Below are 20,013 nucleotides of genomic sequence, written 5' to 3'. Positions count from 1 at the left end.
ACAGAGAGAGAGACATCAGTACACACACACACACACACACACACACAGAGAGAGAGAGAAGAGAACATATCAGTACACACACACACACACACAGAGAGAGAGAGACATATCAGTACACACACACACACACACAGAGAGAGAGAGACACATCAGTACACACCACACACACACACACCACACACAGAGAGAGAGAGAGAGAGAGAGAGAGAGACATATCAGTACACACACACACACACACACACAGAGAGAGAGAGAGAGACATATCAGTACACACACACACACAGAGAGAGAGAGACATATCAGTACACACACACACACACACACACAGAGAGAGAGAGAGAGAGAAGAGAGAGAGAGGAGACATATCAGTACACAACACACACACACACACACAGGAGAGAGAGAGAGACATATCAGTACACACACACACACACACACAGAGAGAGAGAGACATATCAGTACACACACACACACACAGAGAGAGAGAGACATATCAGTACACACACACACACAGAGAGAGAGAGAGACACAATCAGTACACACACACACACACAGAGAGAGAGAGACATATCAGTACACACACACACACACACACACACAAGAGAGAGAGAGAGAGAGAGACATATCAGTACACACACACACACACACACAGAGAGAGAGAGAGAGAGACATATCCGTACACACACACACACACACACACACACACAGATAGAGACACATCAGTACACACACACACACACACAGGGACACACACACACACCTTTTTGAGCTAATTTTAAGTTTTAGTGCCACGTTGAAAAAAGATTCTAAGATTACGAGATAAAGTCAAAATATTACGAGAATACATTTTCACATATTTGGAATTTTCATAAAAAGAAAACTGTTTATTTTAATGAATTGTTTCACATAAATACAGCGATCTGGTCACTAAAGAGCTTAATAAACATTAATGTAAGACACTCCATTTGTGTTTCGCTGTTAAACTGATTTTGAAAGCGGAGACATTAAAAGTAGTTCTTTCAAATACACAAATCTTATTGCTATTGGGTGGCTGGCGCACTACAAATAACAAATGCAATGGAAGATATCAAATATTACATTCTACAACGTCACACAGCAGCTAATGCTTATTAGCTAGCTAATGTTAGCCAATGTTACCAACCTAGCTTCTGCTAACCTGCAGAGCCAATCACAACGACGCCTGTCTCTGACTCTTTTCTAATTGGCTGATTGAGAGTTTGGAATCATTTCAGTTTTTTTTAACACTGAAATACTGACTTTTTTTATATGATATTTTAAATTGATTCTGAACGAGAATTGATACATTTCTCTTCTTACCAATCAGCATCTCGTACATGATGACGCCCAGACTCCACCAATCGCAGAGCTTGTTGTATCCGGTCTGCATGAAGACCTCTGGCGCGATGTAGTCCGGCGTTCCCACCGTGGAGAAGGCCTGAAAGAGGCGGAGCAACATAACGCATCACTTCCTGTTCGGATTGAATGGGCTAATGAAGCCATCGCTAACACTGACCAGCTGCCTCCGGTTTCTCTTCCACGTCTCGGCCTTCCTCTTGGAGTTCATGTGCTGAAACGCTACAAGAAACTCGTGTAAATTACTTAAACTGAAAATTTAAATATAAACATGAATATTAACTAGTAAACTCTATTGGCTTGACAAAGCCAGGTCTGAACATTTAAACTTAAAGTTTGAAGGTTTTACTCATAGAAAGTCAATAACTAACATGATTCCGCACATTGTTACCCCCTTTAAGCATGTTGCTAGCATGAATTAGCACATTTTAACAATATGCTAGCATGTTGTTAACAGGTTTTCTAACATTTTACCAAATGGCTAGCATGTAGCATGTTGGTAACATGTTTCCAACATGTTTATCATATTGATAGCAGGAATTAACATGTGTAAACAGAGTTCCAACATGTTTTAACATATAGCTAACGTGAATTAGCATTTTCTAACATATTTCTACCTTGCTTAACACTATGCTAGCATGAATTAGCATGATGTTAACAGGATTTCTAACACTTTACATAATGGCTAACATGTAGCATGTTGTTAACATGTTTCTACCATGTTTAACGTTGTTAGTATGAGTTACCATGTTGTTGACAGGTTTTCTAACATTTTACCTCATGGCTAGCATGAAGAATGTTACTTGTTTCTAACATGTTTATCAGGTTGTTAACAGGTTTCCAACATGTTTTACCACATTGTTAACAAGAATTAGCATGTTGCTAACAAATTTCTACAATGTTTAATGTTGCTAGTATGAGCTAACATTAGGTTAAAAGGTTTTCTAACATTTTACCACATTGTTAACATGTAGCATGTTGGTAACATGTTTCTAACATGTTTATCATAATGATAGCAGGAATTAGCATGTTGTTAACAGGTTTCCAACATGTTTTACCACAGGGCTAAAGTGAATTAGCATCTTGTTAACCTATTTCTACCATTTTTAACATGGTGCTAGCATGTTTTAACAATATGCCAACAAGAATTAGTATATTGCTAACATGTTTAAGCACATGCTAGCTTGAATTTCCATGTCGTAAACAAGTTAAACATGTTGCTAATATGTTTTAACATTATGCAAACAATAATGTGCTAGCATGTCTTTAAAATGTTTGACACATCAACATGTTGTTAACATGTTTCTAATATGTTTAACATGTTACTAGCATGAAATATCATGCTGCTAGCAATATGCTTATCTTTAGCATGTCTAACATGTTGCTAGCATGCTTTAACACTATGCTAGCCTGAATTGGCATGTGCTAACATGTCTAGCATGTCGTTATCATGTTTTAACAGTATGCTAGGCAGATTTAACACATGGCTAACATGTTTCTTTCATGTTTAACATGTTTTAACACTTGTTTAGTATGAATCAGAATGTCCTTATCATTATCATTACATGAATTAGCACTTTACTACCATGTTTCTTGCTTGATTTAACATGTTTGCTAACGCACTGCTAGCATGTTTTAGTATGTTATCAATAGGCTTTGCTCTATAGTTGTTGTGTAAAAGTTTTTACCCCCTGAATGGAAATCTATGGGAGTAAGCACTGTTCAGAAGTCCGACACAGAAATTCCGTACATCAGATCATTTCGAAAAGAGAATTCCGATTAGCCTGAAGCTTTGTTCACTCACTGAGGTCGTTTGATTGGCTGTGCTTCAGGTTGCGGTAAAACTCGGTCCGATGTGCCTTTTTGAGTCCCGTACACAAGCCGAAATCAGACAGCTTGACGTGACCCTGAAACACAAACATACACACAGCTCTCAGCCAATCAGACGCCTCACTGATAGAGAAGTGCTGTGAAAGCAGAAGAGGGCACAGGAAGTGTGTTATTGAGTCACTTCCTGTTCCTGTCAGGGTGTTTGACCTTGGAGTCCAGCAGCAGGTTGTCTGGTTTGATGTCTCGGTGAATGAAGCCCAGCTGATGGATGAAGTCGATGGCCAGAACCGTCTCAGCTATGTAAAACTGCGTCTCCTCCTCCGTCAGCGTGTCCTTCTTCATCAGAAGCGTCATCATGTCTCCTGGAGAACACAAGAGATCGATCAGACTTTGACGTTTCATGTGAAGGAGGGATTTGGATCCTTGATTCACTGATTCATTGAAAAGAATCAACTCAAATTGTTCTTGTGAACTGGTTCTGAAGAAATGTTTCAAAACAAAATGAAGTAAAGTGAACATGAAGACACATCTGAAATCTACTGGTTAGTACAAAATGAAGAAGTTGATCACACACTCTCACCTCCGGGCAGGAACTCCATGAGTAAGTAAAGATTGAGTTTGTCCTGAAAACTGTAGAACATTTTCACCACCCACAGACTGTCTGCCTGAACCAAGATGTCCCGCTCCGCTCGGATATGACCCACCTGAAGCAGAAAATAAAATAAAAATAAATAAAATGACAATATACAAAGTAAATGAAACATTAATTTTAAAAATTTTAAATAAAGTGACAAAAAAATCTAATAAATTAAAAATTTAAATGACACAATAAAATAAATAAAAATTACAACTTAAAAAATAAAATGACCAAATAAAACCGAATATAAAAAAAAGACAGAAATTACATAAAATGCATAAAAAATTAAAACCTAATATAAAAATAACAAAATATAATAACAAAAAAATAAAATGAGATAAAAGCACAAAAATAATTTAAAATGACAAAATGAAATTAAATAACAATATAAATTAAATAAAATGTGATAAAATCAAATAAAATGGTTAAATAAAACAGAAATTACAAAATAACACATGACATAAAATGGCAAAAATTACACAAAATGAAAAATGACGTAAAATTACAAAACAAAATATAATTTTATAGCAAAAAATAAAACAAAAATGATACAATGACATTAAACAACAAAAAATGCATAAAATAAAATACAAATAAAAGTTAATATTTTAACAAAAATTTTAAAATAAAATAACAGCTAACAATTTAATAAAATAAAATGGCACAAAAATCACAAAATAAAATTACGTAAACAATAAAATTCATTATTTAACATACTTATGTTTGTTCATATTTCTTCATATTTCCCATTAGCATGTTCATTCTCACCTGCTCTTTCTGCAGCATGTCAGCTTTGCGAAGAATCTTCATGGCGTAAACATGTCCTGTGTCTTTCTTCTGAACCAGACGCACCTGCAGACAGCAGAAATACATGTGTATACTCCATGACACACACACAGAGATCCATCAGTGTGTCATCAGCGCTCATTATCATAATCACCTCCCCAAACGCTCCTCGTCCAATCACCTTCAGCGACTCGAAGTCGTCCAGACCCAGTCTGGTTCTCTTCAGCCGCAGGAACTCGGTCTCCTTACGAGCGTGTTGGGAGCGGCGCATGCGCTTCTGGAATCCAACATTCACGTATATTGCGATATTGTTTAATACATTAATTCGCACATTCACACCAGGATGATAAATTGTGACGATAACCAAGTATGATAACTAAGTCAATAAAAAGAAGGAATGCTTATAGATATCATTATCACTACAGTCATTGTTACCATTTAACTTAGTGTAATGATTAAAGTTATCGTAAAGCATGCATTAAGTTATGTATAGTTGTACAATATAGTTATATTATAGTTATTATTATATTATCTTATATTCTTGTTATACATATTTTTATGATTATATACATAAATATCTATATATGATTATAATTTACTGTTATGATTACAGTTATTGTTATAATTACTGTTATTTCATTATAGTTATCGGTACAGATATTGTTATGATTACAGTTATTTTTTTCATTTAGGTTACTGTTTTCATTACGATTACAGTTATCGTTATCGTTAATGTTATTCAAGTTATTGTTATAGATATCGTTATGATTACAGTTATGGCTATTATTATAGTTAGCGTTATCATTTATCGTTATACTTATGATTACAGTTATAGTTAATGTTATTGTTATAATTATCGGTACAGATATTTTATATGATTACAACAACTATTATCATTATAATTAACATTATAGATTTTGTTATGATTATAATTCATTATAGCCACTGTTATAGATATCGTTATGATTACAGTTATGGCTATTATTATATTTAGTGTTATCATTTATCGTTATACTTATGATTACAGTTGTAGTTAATGTTATTGTTATAATTATCGGTACAGATATTGTTATGATTACAACTACTGTTATCATTATAATTATTATTATAGATTTTGTTATGATTATAATTAGTTATAGCCACTGTTATATATATTGTTATGATTACAGCTATTGTTCTAATTACCGTCATTTCATTATAGTTATCGTTACAGATATTGTTATGGTTATAACTATCATTATTATTATAATTAGCATTATCATTTATTGTTTGTACTTATGATTACATTTATAGTTTGCTGTTATAAGTGTTATCAATATAATGTTTGGTACAGATATTGTTATGATTACAGTTATCATTATAATTATCGTCACTTTCATTATAGTTATTGTTACAGATATTGTTATGATTACAATTATCATTATTATTATATTTAGCATAATCATTTATTGTTGTACTTATGATTACAGTTATAGTTACTGTTATAATTGTTATCGTTATAATTATCGGTAAAGATATTGTTATGATTACGGTTATCATTATTATTATAGTTAGCATTATAATTTATTGTTGTACTTATGATTACAGTTATAGTTACCATTATAATTCTTATTGTTATAATTATCTGTACAGATATTATGATTACAGTTATCGTTCTAATAACCGTAATTTCATTATAGTTATCTTTACAGATATTGTCATGATTACAGTTATCATTATTATTATAATTAGCATTATCATTTATTGTTATACTTATGATTACAGTTCTCATTATTATTATAGTTAGCATTATCATTTATTGTTGTACTTATGATTACAGTTATAGTAACTGTTAGAATTGTTAGCGTTATAATTATCTGTACAGATATTGTTATGATTACAACTACTGTTATATGATTATAATTATAGTCACTGTTATAGATATTGTTATGATTATAATTATCGTTATCATTAAAAGTTACTATTCGCTTTATGACTACAGTTATCGTTATAGTTAAAATCAACATTCTATTTATTGTTATAAATATTGTAATGAATACATTTGTAGTTATTATGATCATTATACTTAAGATGATAGATAAAATTAACATTTTGTTATGATTACTGTTATCGTTATTATCGTTTCAGTTATTTTATCGTTATGGTTGCTGTTCTTGGTGTGTGTTTGTTACCTCTTCATCAGGCAGTCCTTCCTCATCCATCACCTTTTCCAGTTTTTGCTGTCTGTCAACAGAATGTTACAAATAACAAGACACAGAAATTACATTATAAACACTGAGTAAATGAACAACACAGGAAGAGAGTGTTTCACCACAGAGCAATGACGTTACGCTCCACTGACAGAGCACAACACTTTTTAATATCTTTAATATCACACTCTAAGTGTGACTCCAGCAGGTTTTGGGCCGCTGTGGAGAATAACGAGCTCTTTGTGAAGCAGTAACAGTCTTTATCTTTGTGTTTCTACCTCATTTCCCTCTCCTCGTGTTGTGTTATGAGGTTGCTGTAGAAGTTCTCCAGGGTGACCTTAGCCATGGTCACTCGCTCTTTGGTGTGGTTGCTCATTAACGAGCTGGAGGCGTGGCCTCGGGTCGCCATGGTTACCGGTCTGGAACCAGTTGGGATGCAGATCTGCAGGAGTTTACAAACACAACACGATTTACATGTGCAGTGGAGTCACGTTACACCGCTGTACCATACTACATTCACACAAGGTATTACCATGGTACCATGACTTCACAATGAGAAAAATACTACAATATGAGCTTTTGCAGTCATTTATACAGCATCTAACACACCCAGACTCTGCTATATTTGCAGTTCAGTCAGAAAACAGGCTGTCTGTGGCTCTGCGTCAGTCAGACACGTTATGGAAAAGAACAAATGTGGCCATAAAAAACATTTGGCAGAACTATTCAGACAGTCTGTTCAGAATCTGCGGTTTTGAAGACAGTTAAGAGAGGAAACTCAGTTTCAGGAACAATAGTACTTAACCAATAATTATTTAACTAACATAATGACATGAAAAAAAAAAAAAAAAACATATACATATGTATATATAAAATAAAATTCAGTTACAAAATTAGCATAAATTATAAACATTTAAACTTCTGTCGCATTCTTTAAGCTTCTATCACATACAGTATTTTGGATAAATAAAGGAAAATGTGAAACACGTGTATGTTTTATAATTATATCCTTACAGAAGTTCAGAACGTATAATTGTGGGATGAGCGATGAGGGGGCGGGGCCACAGTCGTGACGTCAGCGGTGAGCGTTCCTCCAAACACGCTAAACTCAACGATTAAAACGAAATAAAACGCATTAAGGTTGCACTAACTTGACGTGAAGTTCCTCAGAGCTTCTCTCTTGCTCTTGAAGGACGATGTCTGTCTCGACACGTTTTCTCTTGGACAACAGACATGAAGCGATTCCCAAAAAAGAAAAAAGGGGGATTTTTCCAAGTGTTTTTTTAAATGTTTTTAGACGCGCTGGGCGAAGAACGGAACGGAGAGCCGCGTGCGCGTGTGAGACGCGACTTTATCCACCGATAAAAAAGCGTTATGCACAACTTCTGCGTTTGTCAGACTGATGTGATGACGACTCCAGAAGAAAGACATGAGAAATGAAGCGAAATGAGACGCTCCACCCCTAAAGAGAGAGAGAGAGATTTCCACACAATTCTATTTTCGCTTTTGTCTAAAGATAAATATAATGCGTTGATATTTTATAATCTCTACAATGTATTAAAAATGCTAATTTATATAAAAAAAATAGTGTGTGTGTGTGTGTGTGTGTGTGTGTGTGTGTGTATATATATATATATATATATATATATATATATATATATATATATATATATATATATATATATATTATTTGTTTTATTATTATTATTTTTTTATTATTATTTATTTATTTATTTATTATATCTATTCATTAAAAGTAATTACAAAAGTATTTAAAAAAATGCATCTCGAAACAAATAATTAAACATAATTAAATATTAAAAAGTAAGTTTATATTGAAACACATAAATTATATTATTATTTTCATAATTGAAATGGAAAAAAACTGCGTTAAATTGATACTCTTTTAGTCGTCTTCCCAAAAGTAGATTATTTGTTTGCACTATTCTTTTCCAGCGCTCGTCCTGCGCAGCGCATCTACGACGCTCTTGAATCACTTTCGCGGATGTATGCGCAATTCCTCGCGTCTACGACAATCCTGACGCGTCCGTGTTGAGCTGCGCCGGAAGTGGCCGGCGGCGTCTCGCTAGCAGCTCGCGCTAACCGGACCGGGACCGGTGGAGTCGACACCGGAGCCGAAGCGTCAGGATTACACCGGGCCGTGCGGTCAGACCGCGCATCCTCTCCGAACCCGGGGTCACCTGCAGTTGGAGGGTGAGTCACGCGGCTGGGAGGTTAAACGGTCGAACCGGAGCCGGACTCGAACCCTGAGCCCACCGGAGACCGACACCTGCGGTTCACCAGTCATCTGACCCGTTAAACCCAGAATAATCGCCGAAACTGACAGATTAATAATTTACTGTTACATAATAATGGTTATAATTAACATATTTAGATCAATATTGATAATTAATATTAATGGTTTAGTAGCGTAACATCTTTTTAAAAAGTATCAGCTCGCTGAATGATAAAACCCCAACGTATTTACAAGAAACGTCAAAGAATACCATGGTGTTACTATGGTATTTAATCACTGTGAACGAGAGAAATCCGATGTGTTATTCGGATTCTGATGTGTTATTCATAAGTGCATCTTTATTTTGATGTGGCGATTTCTGAATTGTTAAGCAAGCTCAAGAATGTTTAATAATGTTTTGTTGCAGCTGTGAGGAAGCAGGAAGTGACGCGCTTGAAGGGCTTTTGTTTGGGGGCGTGGCCTGTAGGCGTCTTCTAACTCATTTTACCTAAACAGGTAAAATGATAAGCTTTGTATGTTTTTTGTTTTCTGTTATAGTGGCATGCGAAAGTTTATGAACCCCTTGCAGAATCTGGATAATTTTAACAAAATAAGAGAGATCATACTAAATGCATGTTATTTTTTATTTAGTACTGAGTAAGATATTGTACATAAATGATGTTTGCATATAGTCCACAAGACAAAAAAAATTGCTGAAATTATTAAAATAAACCCGTTCCCTGTTTCTTAATAAAGTATGTGTTTGGTTCCTCAGATGATCCACTTCTATCTTTCTGTTTTGTGATGGTTGTGCATGAGTCCATTGTTTGTTCTGAACAGTTAAATTAAATTAAATGTATGCATTTAGCAGACGCTTTTATCCAAAGCGACTTACAGTGCATTCAGGCTATTCATTTTTTACCTATCATGTGTTCCTGAAAACTTATGGAATTTGAAGATCAAGGTAAATTGTACTTAATTTGTGTACCGGGAAACATACAAGTATCTTCTGTTGCTTACGAAGGGCAGAACTAAATGGAAAAAAATAATATTTCAACAAAATAAGACAAATTTGGCCATCTTCACAGTGTTCAAAAGTTTTCACCCCCCAGCTCTTAACGCATCTTGTTTCCTTCTGGAGCATCAGTGAATGTTTGAATCTTTTTAAATAGTTGTGTTTGAGTCCCTCAATTGTCCTTAGTGTGAAAAGATGGATCTCAAAATCATACAGTCACTGCTGGAAAGGGTTCAAATATGCAAAGATACTGGAAAACTGAAGAATCTGCAGGACCTTAAACATTTTTCTGAAGAATGCTGCTCAGTTTAACTGTTCAGAACAAACAAGGGACTCATGCACAACCATCACAAAACAGAAAGACAGTCGAGGATCATCAGGTAACAGAACACAGTACTAAGAACCAAGGGTTCACAAACTTTTGAACGGCGTTATTTTAATAATCTCAGCTAGTCTTGTGAACTATATGCAAACATCTATTATGTAAAATATCTTACTCAGGACAGTGCTAAATAAAAAATAACATGCATTTAGTATGATCTCTCTTATTTTGTTAAAATTATTCTCATTTTCACAGATTCCGCAACGGGTTCCCAAACTTTCGCATAGCACTGTATAAATTGACTTGTTCTTGTTTGAAGGTGTCCATCCTGCTGTGGCTCTGTGGGTGCGGAGTGGGCGGAGTCAGGCTCGGACTCGGGCTGTGATTGGCTGAGGGTGATGAGTGGGTTGACGGGGGCTCACTGGCGGCGAGGGGGCGGGGTTGTGGTGCGCGAGCGGGGGCGGGGCATGGACTCTTCATGCTGGTTGGCCCCCGGGGCCCTGCGGCGTCTGTTCGAGCTGCCGGCACCCGTTCTGTCGCGGCACCAGCTGAAGCGTCTGGAGGAGCACCGCTACAACAGCTCGGGCCGCTCGCTGCTCGAACCCGTCATGCAGCGCTACTGGGAGTGGCTGGTGCACAGGATGCCGCCCTGGATCGCGCCCAACCTCATCACCATCGTCGGTTTAGCGACGAACATCTTCACCACGCTGGTGCTGGTGTATTACTGCCCGACCGCCACCGAACAGGTACCACACACTCGTACTGCCATAAAAACGTGTATTTGTATGATAACCTCATTTATCGTCGTGTGTTTAGGCTCCTCTCTGGGCGTATCTGCTGTGCGCGGTGGGGCTGTTCATCTATCAGTCACTGGACGCCATCGATGGGAAACAAGCGCGGCGCACTAACAGCAGTTCACCACTGGGGGAGCTGTTCGACCACGGCTGTGATTCGCTCTCCACAGGTGAGCCTCGCACACTTTTAAGTGCTGTTCGCGCAGGATGCACTATTGCGTGGTATTATGTTTAATTATAATGTATATTAATATAATGCCTATTATACATATGAAATGCTACATATACATGTAAAATGTATGTATTTTTTCAATATAATTGTCAAAATAAATTGAATTTTGATTGTAATGTATAAAATTTTTATGCAAATGATATACGTACATTTAAATGTTTTTCAGTATTACATAACATAAATCATAAAGTATGTAAATAAATTATTTATTGTATCATAATAAAGAATATATTAATAGCAAATTACATAATGTAATTGTTTATTATTATTATTGCTTATTTATTGTGTAAATTCTATATAATGTACATAAAAATAAATAAGTGTATTTATAGTTAATTACATTGTTAATTATAATGTATGTCCATAAATTATATATATATTCAATGATAAAATAATGTATTAATAAAAAATAAAAAAGTCTGTCTCTCTCTGTATAATATGTAAATTGTATATAAAAAATAAATGTATAATTCATTTATAATGTATAAATTCTATATGATGTGCATAAATTATAATATAAAAAACACACTAATTAGGGTTGGGCTAATATTATATCATTTAAAATAGAATTTATTTAACATTTATTAAATAATTAATTGTACGTTGCATAATGTAACTTGTTCATTTAAAAACTATATTCCTAAAATCTATATGTAAAATGTAACAGCTCTACATAATGTACATATATTCTATTTCCCATTTGCTTGGAATAATATTTTTTTATTCTTGTTATATTTGCACAATTTGTAATTTAAAAAAAAATGAATGATGCATAATGTGAATTATATACTCTGTGCACATTTTAAATGTTCGTTTGTATTTGTAATACAAAGTGGTAGAACGTTGCATCAGTAGTGCAGAAGGTCATGGGTTCAATTCCCAGGGAGCACACACACTGAACTGTGGGATGAAGCTTGTTTCTCATTCAGTGTGTAGCTGTCATGATCATCTCAGTGTGTGTGTGTGTGTGTGTGTGTCAGTGTTTGTGGTTCTGGGCACCAGTATCTCCGTGCAGCTGGGCTCTCACCCCGACTGGATGTTCTTCTGCTGTTTCTCCGGTATGTTCATGTTTTACTGCGCTCACTGGCAGACCTACGTCTCCGGCACGCTGCGCTTCGGCATGTGAGTATACAACACTTCCAATCCATTGCTCATCTCCTCATTAGACGCATCTTTACGGATTATGATTATAATCAGAGTTTTTGATTTGTTTTATTTTGTTAAGTACTAACTTAAAGTTTTCTATATTTCTATATTTGTTATGTCTGTGAGGCAAGTATTCACCGAGTTTCGGTTCATTTTTGTGAAACGCTCCTATTCAGACGGAAGAAAGCGCATCATGTTTGTTCTCTTTATTTTATAAAAGCACAACGTTTTGTTGATATTGATCAAATTAGACCCTTTACAGTTACGAATGATTAATTACTCTTACCTTATGAGCAAAAATTACGGTGTATTCACTGAAAAACATGCTAGTGATCACAAGCTATTGGATATAGCGCACATTTATCTAGGTTTAACGTTTAAACTTTGTTATATGCCTGAACTGGTTTGGTATACTGTATCTATAGACTTTATTTTAGGCGATTCGTAATGATTTGAGAAGACTAAAGTGATCAAACATAAATGATCAGCTATTGTCTGCCGCTTGGTCATTACTTTAAAAAGCAGAAACTTATATTTAATGAACAAAAAATCCAAATGTTTTTCAAAAATTAAACTTAATATGATCACTTTCCAAAACGAAACTATTTTTAATAGCTGAAACAGTAGTATAAGCTGTTTTTGGGGAAAGGTCGGGCTCGGGCCGTGTGTGTGTGCGCGTGTGTGTGTGTGTGTTGTCTAACACTCATCTCTCCTCTGCTCTGCTCAGTATTGATGTGACAGAAGTGCAGATCTTCATTATTGTGCTGTATCTGCTGGCTGCTGCGGGCGGAGCGGCTTTCTGGCAGTCTCCGGTAATCCACTTATTAATAACCAGTGTGTTCATCACAGATAATCATCATGCATTCTGTCTTTCAAATGATGTGCATTTTAAAATAAATATAAATATTTACATATATAAAGTAGTTTTGTGTATAGTTTATTTGCATTTATTTAAATACTTTAATATAATGTAATACTTTGTAGTGTAATTTGTATAATTTAATAGTAATGAATTAATTGCATAATATGTAACGTACATATATTATATATTTAATATGGTAAAAATACTTTATAAATGATACATCATGTAAATTACACAAACAAAATATTAATGTTTAATTTATTAATAAATTAAGTATGTTGTTACATGTGTTTGAATGCAACCGTTTCTCCATCTCGCTCACATTCCACAGATTCCTGTGATAAACATCCAAATGAAGATCGTTCCAGCGCTGTGCACGTTAGCGGCGGTGGTGTTCTCCTGCAGCGGTTACTTCAGGGTCATATTCACAGGCGGAGTGGGGAAGAACGGGTCCACTATAGCGGTACAGACCTCAGCTCTGCTTCACTAGATTACAGCATACACCGTCTCTCTCAACTCTGTGTGTGTGTGTTTCAGGGCACCAGTGTGTTATCGCCCGTCCTGCACATCGGCTCAGTTATCGTCCTCGCCGTGATGATTTATAAGAAATCAGCCGTGCAGCTGTTTCAGAAACACCCCTGTCTCTACATCCTGGCCTTCGGCTTCGTTTCGGCTAAAATCACTAATAAACTAGTGGTGAGTAGAAGACGCCGGAAGAAGAACGCCTTGGTTTGTCTCGTCTGAGCCGTGTGTGTCTCGTCAGGTGGCTCACATGACCAAGAGTGAGATGCATCTTCAGGACGTGGTGTTTCTGGGCCCCGGCCTGCTGTTCCTGGATCAGTACTTCAACAGCTTCATCGACGAGTATCTGGTGCTGTGGATCGCTCTGGTGAGATCTCGTCCGCTCAGATTCACGCTCCACTCGCCTGATTCAGGCTTTAACTGTGTTTCACTGCTCAGGTTCTGTCTCTGTTCGATCTGGTGCGCTACTGCGTGAGCGTCTGCAACGAGATCGCATCCCACCTGCACATCTGCGTCTTCAGGATCAAGCCTCAGAGTCCAGTGGGTGCCGTCGAGTGACCGCTCATACGCTCCTGAACCACAAGAGCCTGACTAATACAAGGATAGTCAGGAACAAATTCAGCATATTTGGAGAAATGTAGCATTGCATCAGTGTCTCGGCAATAGATGTGAATGGGTGCCGTCAGAATGAGAGACTCATGAAAAACATCCACAGCACTCCAGTCCGTCAGTTAACATCTGGAGAAGACAGAAGATGTGTTTTGATCTGTGCAGATTTCTCGCCTGATTCAGACCAGAACACTTTTTCACTGAAACAAGTGTTTTTATGGATTATAAACGTCTTAATGCTGGATGTGTTTCATCTTTTGTCTTCTCCAGATGTTAACTGACGGACTGGAGTGCTGTGGATGTTTATATCGGACTCTCATTCTGACGGCACCCATTCACATCCATTGCTGAGACGCTGATGCAATGCTACATTTCTACAAACCTGATGAAGAAACAAACTCATCCTGCTCTGGGATGGGATTAAATAGTTTGTTCCGAACGAATGAATAAATTAACAAACGAACTTCCGAAAGGTCACTTTTCTTTAGGTCATGATTTTAAGATGTTTCTTGCTCTGCAGTATACCCATGATGCATTGGGGCCGTCGGGGTCTGTATTTATCGTTTTAGTGACTCGTTCTCATGATTAAATTGGTTAAGCGAGTGCGATCAATGATTCGGTGGCTGCTAAGAATGATTTTCCCGTTTACGGGTTACGTACATTGATTAGTTTTGTGTGTTTTAGCTCCATCTTTGTGAAATAATCAGGCTGTAATTCACTGGTTTACAGACCGAAAGCACTTGGTTTATCGGTTTATCGTCTCCTGGATTAAATAGCGTTGCGATCTAAATTGTGGTGTTTCACGCCGTGCCTGCGAGAAATGTCTTATTTCCTTTGATTTAGAGCCGCATTCGGTTTTACTTCGCTATGTCTGAAATGTTCGGACGTTAAAACTCAGAAATGCCAAGAATCTGTATTTTCCCACGAAGTTTTTCGGTCTCGCTCATTAGTGTCGAGTTTCAATCAGAGTTTGAACAATTGCCTTAAACAAAAGTTTGGACATCTGCATGCTGTTCTGCTCATTCTCCTTATTTCTAAACGTTCCTCTCAGGAGATTCACATGAGGTGAAAATAAATAAACACCGATGTAATAAACTCAATAATAAGCTCAATGCTGCCACCCAGAAAACAAGACGAGATGACTTTTGAGAAGATTGTGCAATTGATGCTCTTGATTTGATTGTTTGCCAATGATTAATAAGTAATGTGTTCATCACATCCAGTATGAAAGATATTATTAAATGTGTGGTGTTCTTCTTCTCTTGCAGTATGAACCGTTGTGTGTTCACATTTATTGATCGTAAGCTTGTTGCCAAATCCTTCCACTTTAACGAGAGACAAAATCTCGCAGATGGAAACGTCCGATGATATCTTTGTTTTTTTCGCAGTCAGTCAATGTTTCTGACTCATAACGAACTCGGTTGGTTTGATTGTAACATTGCTCTGATTTTTAAATAAAAGCACCTGTAAAATAAAGATCGCTATATTTATGATAACAGCTGTTTTTTGTTTCGTTCTTAACGACTTAAAAGTTACGCTTCATTAAAAGTGTAAATAGTATATGAATAAGCTATAAACTTACAAAAATACAGTGTAAGGGAATAGAATCTACACAGAAAAGGAAGAGCGGGATGATCTGAGCCTGTGGGTAAGTTGAGCCACACCTTGTTGCTAGGCAACATTACCAAGAATGGGTCACGTGACCACAAATAATACATTTTAAATTATTTAAATTAAATGTTTATTGTACTGATTATGACGAGTACATCGATGCGACTCATCACTAACAAAAATGAAAAATATAAAAACACTGTATACATATATAACAACAGTAAAACAAGTTTATTGGCTCACTTTGCTGATTGTTAAAATACAAATAAACAGCATTAAATATTGACCGCAGGTCTGAAGTGTCTGTTGGAAAGTTTGAGAGGGCGTAACACTGAAGACACTCGCTCTTACACCACGACTCCTCGCACCCAGCCGGCCTTCATCTTCTCACTCCTCTTCCTCTCCTGATACTCGGACACCTTCCTGTGGAAGAACGCTACAGAAGAACAAGAGTGTGATCACGACCACAGATAGTGAGGAAGAAATCTCATGCACTCATTTCGCAGTATATAAAGCACTTGATTGATGATAACGAGTTTTCCTGAGCATGCAGAATGCTTCAGTGAAGGGAAACGTTATTATGCTCACTTCACCACTGTGAAGTTTTGGTTTTTGTCATAAAAATGCATTGTGAAAAATATAATTTTTTTAATAAATTGCATTTGTTCTCGCAATTCAGACTTTTTTTTTTGCATAATTCTGAGTTTACTTGCTGTTCTTTTTTTTTTTGTTGGATAAAACACAAAAAAAGGTAATTACGACTTTTAAAATTCTGATTTTTTTTTCTCACTATTGCAACTTTTCTTCGAATTGCGACTGTAAAAAATTAGCAATCACCATTATTTTGAATCCCATGGCAGAAACAGGCTTCTTTAAGTGTCTGTTTTATTTCATAGATTGAAAACAGCTTTGAAATTACGCAAACTGATGATAAAAAAGCTGTTCTAAAACGCAATTAGTCTCAAGTATTAAAATAAACATCCCAACTAAAAAAAATATGTTCTACGAATGCTTTCTGAGTTTTCCAAGTTAGCAAACAGTTAAAAAATATACAGTTTTATTAAGAAGTTGTTTTTTTTTTTGTTAATGTTATGGCAACATTATCTTCAGTGTGGATGGTAATGCAAGTTACGTATTCAGATTACTTTTTTCAAGTAACGAGTAAAGTAACGCATTTACTTCATAATTAATAAGAGTTTACCTGAATAGTTAATCAAAAAAGTACTGCAAGTTACTTTTTTCCCCAATTTATTCCAGACAGCAAGCAGTTTTGGCCCAGAACTGGCCCCACGTGAAATCCATGCGGGCCAGATCTGGGCCAAAACTGCTTGCTGTCTGGGTTGATTGACGGCTCTCCCGCCCCATGTTGAGAGAAATCAGATGTTACTGTAGTGCAGGGGTGGTTCTAGGTGAGTGGAGATCCGGGGCTTAGCCCAGAAAATCCATATATGTGACTTTTTATTTTAATAAATCAGAAAGATATACCTTATTTAAAATATACAAAAACAATAAAAACAAAAACAAATTTAAAACATTTTATTTAAAGTATTGAGGAAAATACATTTGCTTTTTGCAAACAAAAATTAAGAATTGCAAAACAAATGAAACAGCGCGAAAGCAATGATTTTGCAATACATATTTTCCATGGTCATATCGATTAATTTATTTGCAACGCTGCTTTTATTTTGCGTGTCAGTCTAGTTTGAGTCTAGTCTAGTCTAGTCCATTTTTTCCTTTGCGCTTCACTTTTCTGCACGTCTCTCTTTGTGGCACCGATTTTTGACGTGGGGGCGGAGTCAATGGACGGGGGGCGCGTACAACATGCCTCAATGGAAGTGACGTCATCGGCCCTAGACGCAGCTCACTGATCAAGGTCCTTTCATGATGAGCAGAGACTTTCGACTGGATCGTTTATTTTTATTCAGTAGCATTAAAACATTCATTTTTTGTTTTATTTACTTTATTAACATGTATGTGTATTAGCAGCGTTTGCTCAAGTTAAAGAAGTTGTTAACATGAACATCTGCTGTTTATTTCTCTCAATGTGCACACTTTTATAGCATTATGTGTATTGGGATCGCAAACCATTTGAGTCAGTTCGGGAGTTCGTAGCGGGATCGCGAATCATTTGAGTCAATTTGGGGATCGCGAATCAGTTGAATAAGTTCGGGAGTGCGTAGCGGGATCGCGAATCATTTGAGTCATCTGACTCTAGTTTGGGATTTGGAGTGGGATCGCGAATCATTTGAGTCAGTTCGGGAGTTCGTAGCGGGATCGCGAATCATTTGAGTCAATTTGGGGATCGCGAATCAGTTGAATAAGTTCGGGAGTTCGTAGCGGGATCGCGAATCATTTGAGTCAATTTGGGGATCGCGAATCAGTTGAATAAGTTCGGGAGTTCGTAGCGGGATCGCGAATCATTTGAGTCAGTTTGGGGATCGCAAATTATTTGAAACGGTTCGGGAGTTCGTAGCGGGATCGCGAATCATTTGAGTCATCTGACTCCAGTTTGGGAGTTGGAGCGGGATCGCGAATCATTTGAGTCATTTTGAGGATCACGAATCATTTGAATCAGTTCGGGAGTTCGTAGCGGGATCGCGAATCATTTGAGTCATTTTGAGGATCACGAATCATTTGAGTCAGTTTGAGGATCGCGAATCATTTGAATCAGTTCGGGAGTTCATAGCGGGATTGCGAATCATTTGAGTCAGTTTGGGTTCGTAAATCATAGCTGTATATGGATAGGCATTTGTAACTAATTTAGTAGCTAGTTATAATTACATTTTCCACGCTTGTTTAGGTGTGAAATGTGAACTCGTATTTTTTGTTTTAATGATGTGCCTTTTAACAGTATCAAGTATATTCAAAAACTAAACAAATCATGCCTAAAAGTGCATGCATCTAGGCTAATATAAAGTTACATGATGAAGTCATACTAGTGCGCGTGTGCATTTTGAGTGTGTTCTTTCACTGCATTATTCAGTGTATTCAAAACATTTATGAATGCATGTGAATGATCACAAAATTCAAGATATGAACCCTTTGTGCCAAAAGGTTCTTTCTTGTCATTATAGAACCTTTTTAGCATGAAAGGTTCTTTGGATTTGAGTAAAGAACCCTATGGTTCTATATAGAACCCCAATGATCCCTTCTAACAGTTTGTTGTCATAAGCAGGGTTGGTTCTAGGGTAGTGGAGATCCATGTATGTGACTTTTTATTTTAATAAATCAGAAAGATTTACCTAGTTTAAATATACAAAAACAATAAAAACAATTTAAAACATTTATTAAAGTTTATCCCTTGTATCCTGACACATTTTTGTCTCCGTTTTATTTTATTTTCCCAATCAAGCCTGACTGGCTACACTCGTCCTGGTAGAACAGGGATAAGAAGCAAAGCAGTGCACTGACATACTCTTACTCTATAAAGATATACCGGTCAAAGGACTTTATCTCTGTGTTTAAAGCCAAGTATAATTATAAACGCAGGGCTCTATACACTTATATTTTTGAAGGAGGACTTACACAGCACTTACAAATTGCATAATCATAAGAAGGTTAATGTATCAAATATACAATTTGGAATAGGCTACAGAAATATGAAATTATGAAAAAAAAATTAGAATGGTACTTTGCCACTAGGTGGCGGCATGCCATGCCTTAATGAGTGAGTCGGTCAGTCATTTAATCAATGGATTCGTTAGAAACGGATGATTCATTCAGAAAAAAAAGTGTGTGTGGTGTGTGTGTGTGTGTGTCCCCTACAGACTGTGCTGCGCAACCGTTAACTGTTCGATGTTCAAAATGTGACGTTAAATCAGACACAATTTAAAACCGAAAAATAAATA

At 36.3% G+C, this 20,013-nt stretch overlaps 3 protein-coding genes across 4 annotated transcripts in view; 1 reads left to right on the top strand and 2 right to left on the bottom strand.

The window, feature by feature from the left end:
• Positions 1-1,011: 1,011 nt before the first annotated feature.
• Positions 1,012-8,324, bottom strand: LOC113073152 (serine/threonine-protein kinase 38-like). Of its 2 annotated transcripts, none has more exons than XM_026246022.1 (10): positions 7,968-8,324; positions 7,095-7,258; positions 6,799-6,850; positions 4,782-4,904; positions 4,610-4,693; positions 3,785-3,908; positions 3,412-3,566; positions 3,179-3,281; positions 1,535-1,596; positions 1,012-1,456 (listed from the first exon to the last, which is right to left on the bottom strand). In XM_026246022.1, the coding sequence occupies exons 2-10, from the start codon at positions 7,223-7,225 to the stop codon at positions 1,250-1,252; spliced, it is 1,041 nt and encodes a 346-aa protein (XP_026101807.1). In that variant the 5' UTR covers positions 7,226-7,258; positions 7,968-8,324; the 3' UTR covers positions 1,012-1,249. The 2 variants fall into 2 exon arrangements, with proteins under 2 accessions (XP_026101807.1, XP_026101806.1); XM_026246021.1 differs by having other exon boundaries at positions 1,017-1,456; positions 7,831-8,323.
• A 431-nt stretch (positions 8,325-8,755) lies between these two features.
• Positions 8,756-14,650, top strand: LOC113073151 (choline/ethanolaminephosphotransferase 1-like). Its single transcript, XM_026246020.1, has 10 exons — positions 8,756-9,030; positions 9,480-9,568; positions 10,709-11,135; positions 11,206-11,353; positions 12,396-12,537; positions 13,289-13,373; positions 13,755-13,886; positions 13,961-14,119; positions 14,187-14,312; positions 14,384-14,650. The coding sequence occupies exons 3-10, from the start codon at positions 10,788-10,790 to the stop codon at positions 14,501-14,503; spliced, it is 1,260 nt and encodes a 419-aa protein (XP_026101805.1). The 5' UTR covers positions 8,756-9,030; positions 9,480-9,568; positions 10,709-10,787; the 3' UTR covers positions 14,504-14,650.
• A 1,631-nt stretch (positions 14,651-16,281) lies between these two features.
• The window catches only part of LOC113073153 (DENN domain-containing protein 2D-like), a gene marked incomplete at its 5' end in the record, with an annotated part of 5,927 nt that continues 2,195 nt past the window's right edge, over positions 16,282-20,013 (bottom strand). Inside the window, one exon of the mRNA XM_026246023.1 lies at positions 16,282-16,601. Coding sequence (XP_026101808.1) covers positions 16,513-16,601 — 89 coding nt within the window. The remainder of the gene's footprint in view (positions 16,602-20,013) is intronic.

The sequence above is a fragment of the Carassius auratus genome, unplaced genomic scaffold, assembly GCF_003368295.1.
Source record: "Carassius auratus strain Wakin unplaced genomic scaffold, ASM336829v1 scaf_tig00011479, whole genome shotgun sequence".
Taxonomy (NCBI): domain Eukaryota; kingdom Metazoa; phylum Chordata; class Actinopteri; order Cypriniformes; family Cyprinidae; genus Carassius; species Carassius auratus.
Note: the sequence above shows the minus strand (reverse complement) of the source record. Positions and strands in the feature narration are given on the sequence as shown.

Coding starts and splice junctions, on each gene's coding strand:
- LOC113073152 (XM_026246022.1), bottom strand. CDS start 7,225: ATGGCGACCCGAGGCCACGCCTCCAGCTCGTTAATGAGCAACCACACC. Junction 4,905..6,798: donor AAGGACTGCCTGATGAAGAG/GTAACAAACACA, acceptor GTTGGATTCCAG/AAGCGCATGCGCCGCTCCCA. Junction 4,694..4,781: donor GACGAGGAGCGTTTGGGGAG/GTGATTATGATA, acceptor TGCTGTCTGCAG/GTGCGTCTGGTTCAGAAGAA.
- LOC113073151 (XM_026246020.1), top strand. CDS start 10,788: ATGAGTGGGTTGACGGGGGCTCACTGGCGGCGAGGGGGCGGGGTTGTG. Junction 11,136..11,205: donor GCCCGACCGCCACCGAACAG/GTACCACACACT, acceptor TCGTGTGTTTAG/GCTCCTCTCTGGGCGTATCT. Junction 13,887..13,960: donor AGAACGGGTCCACTATAGCG/GTACAGACCTCA, acceptor TGTGTGTTTCAG/GGCACCAGTGTGTTATCGCC.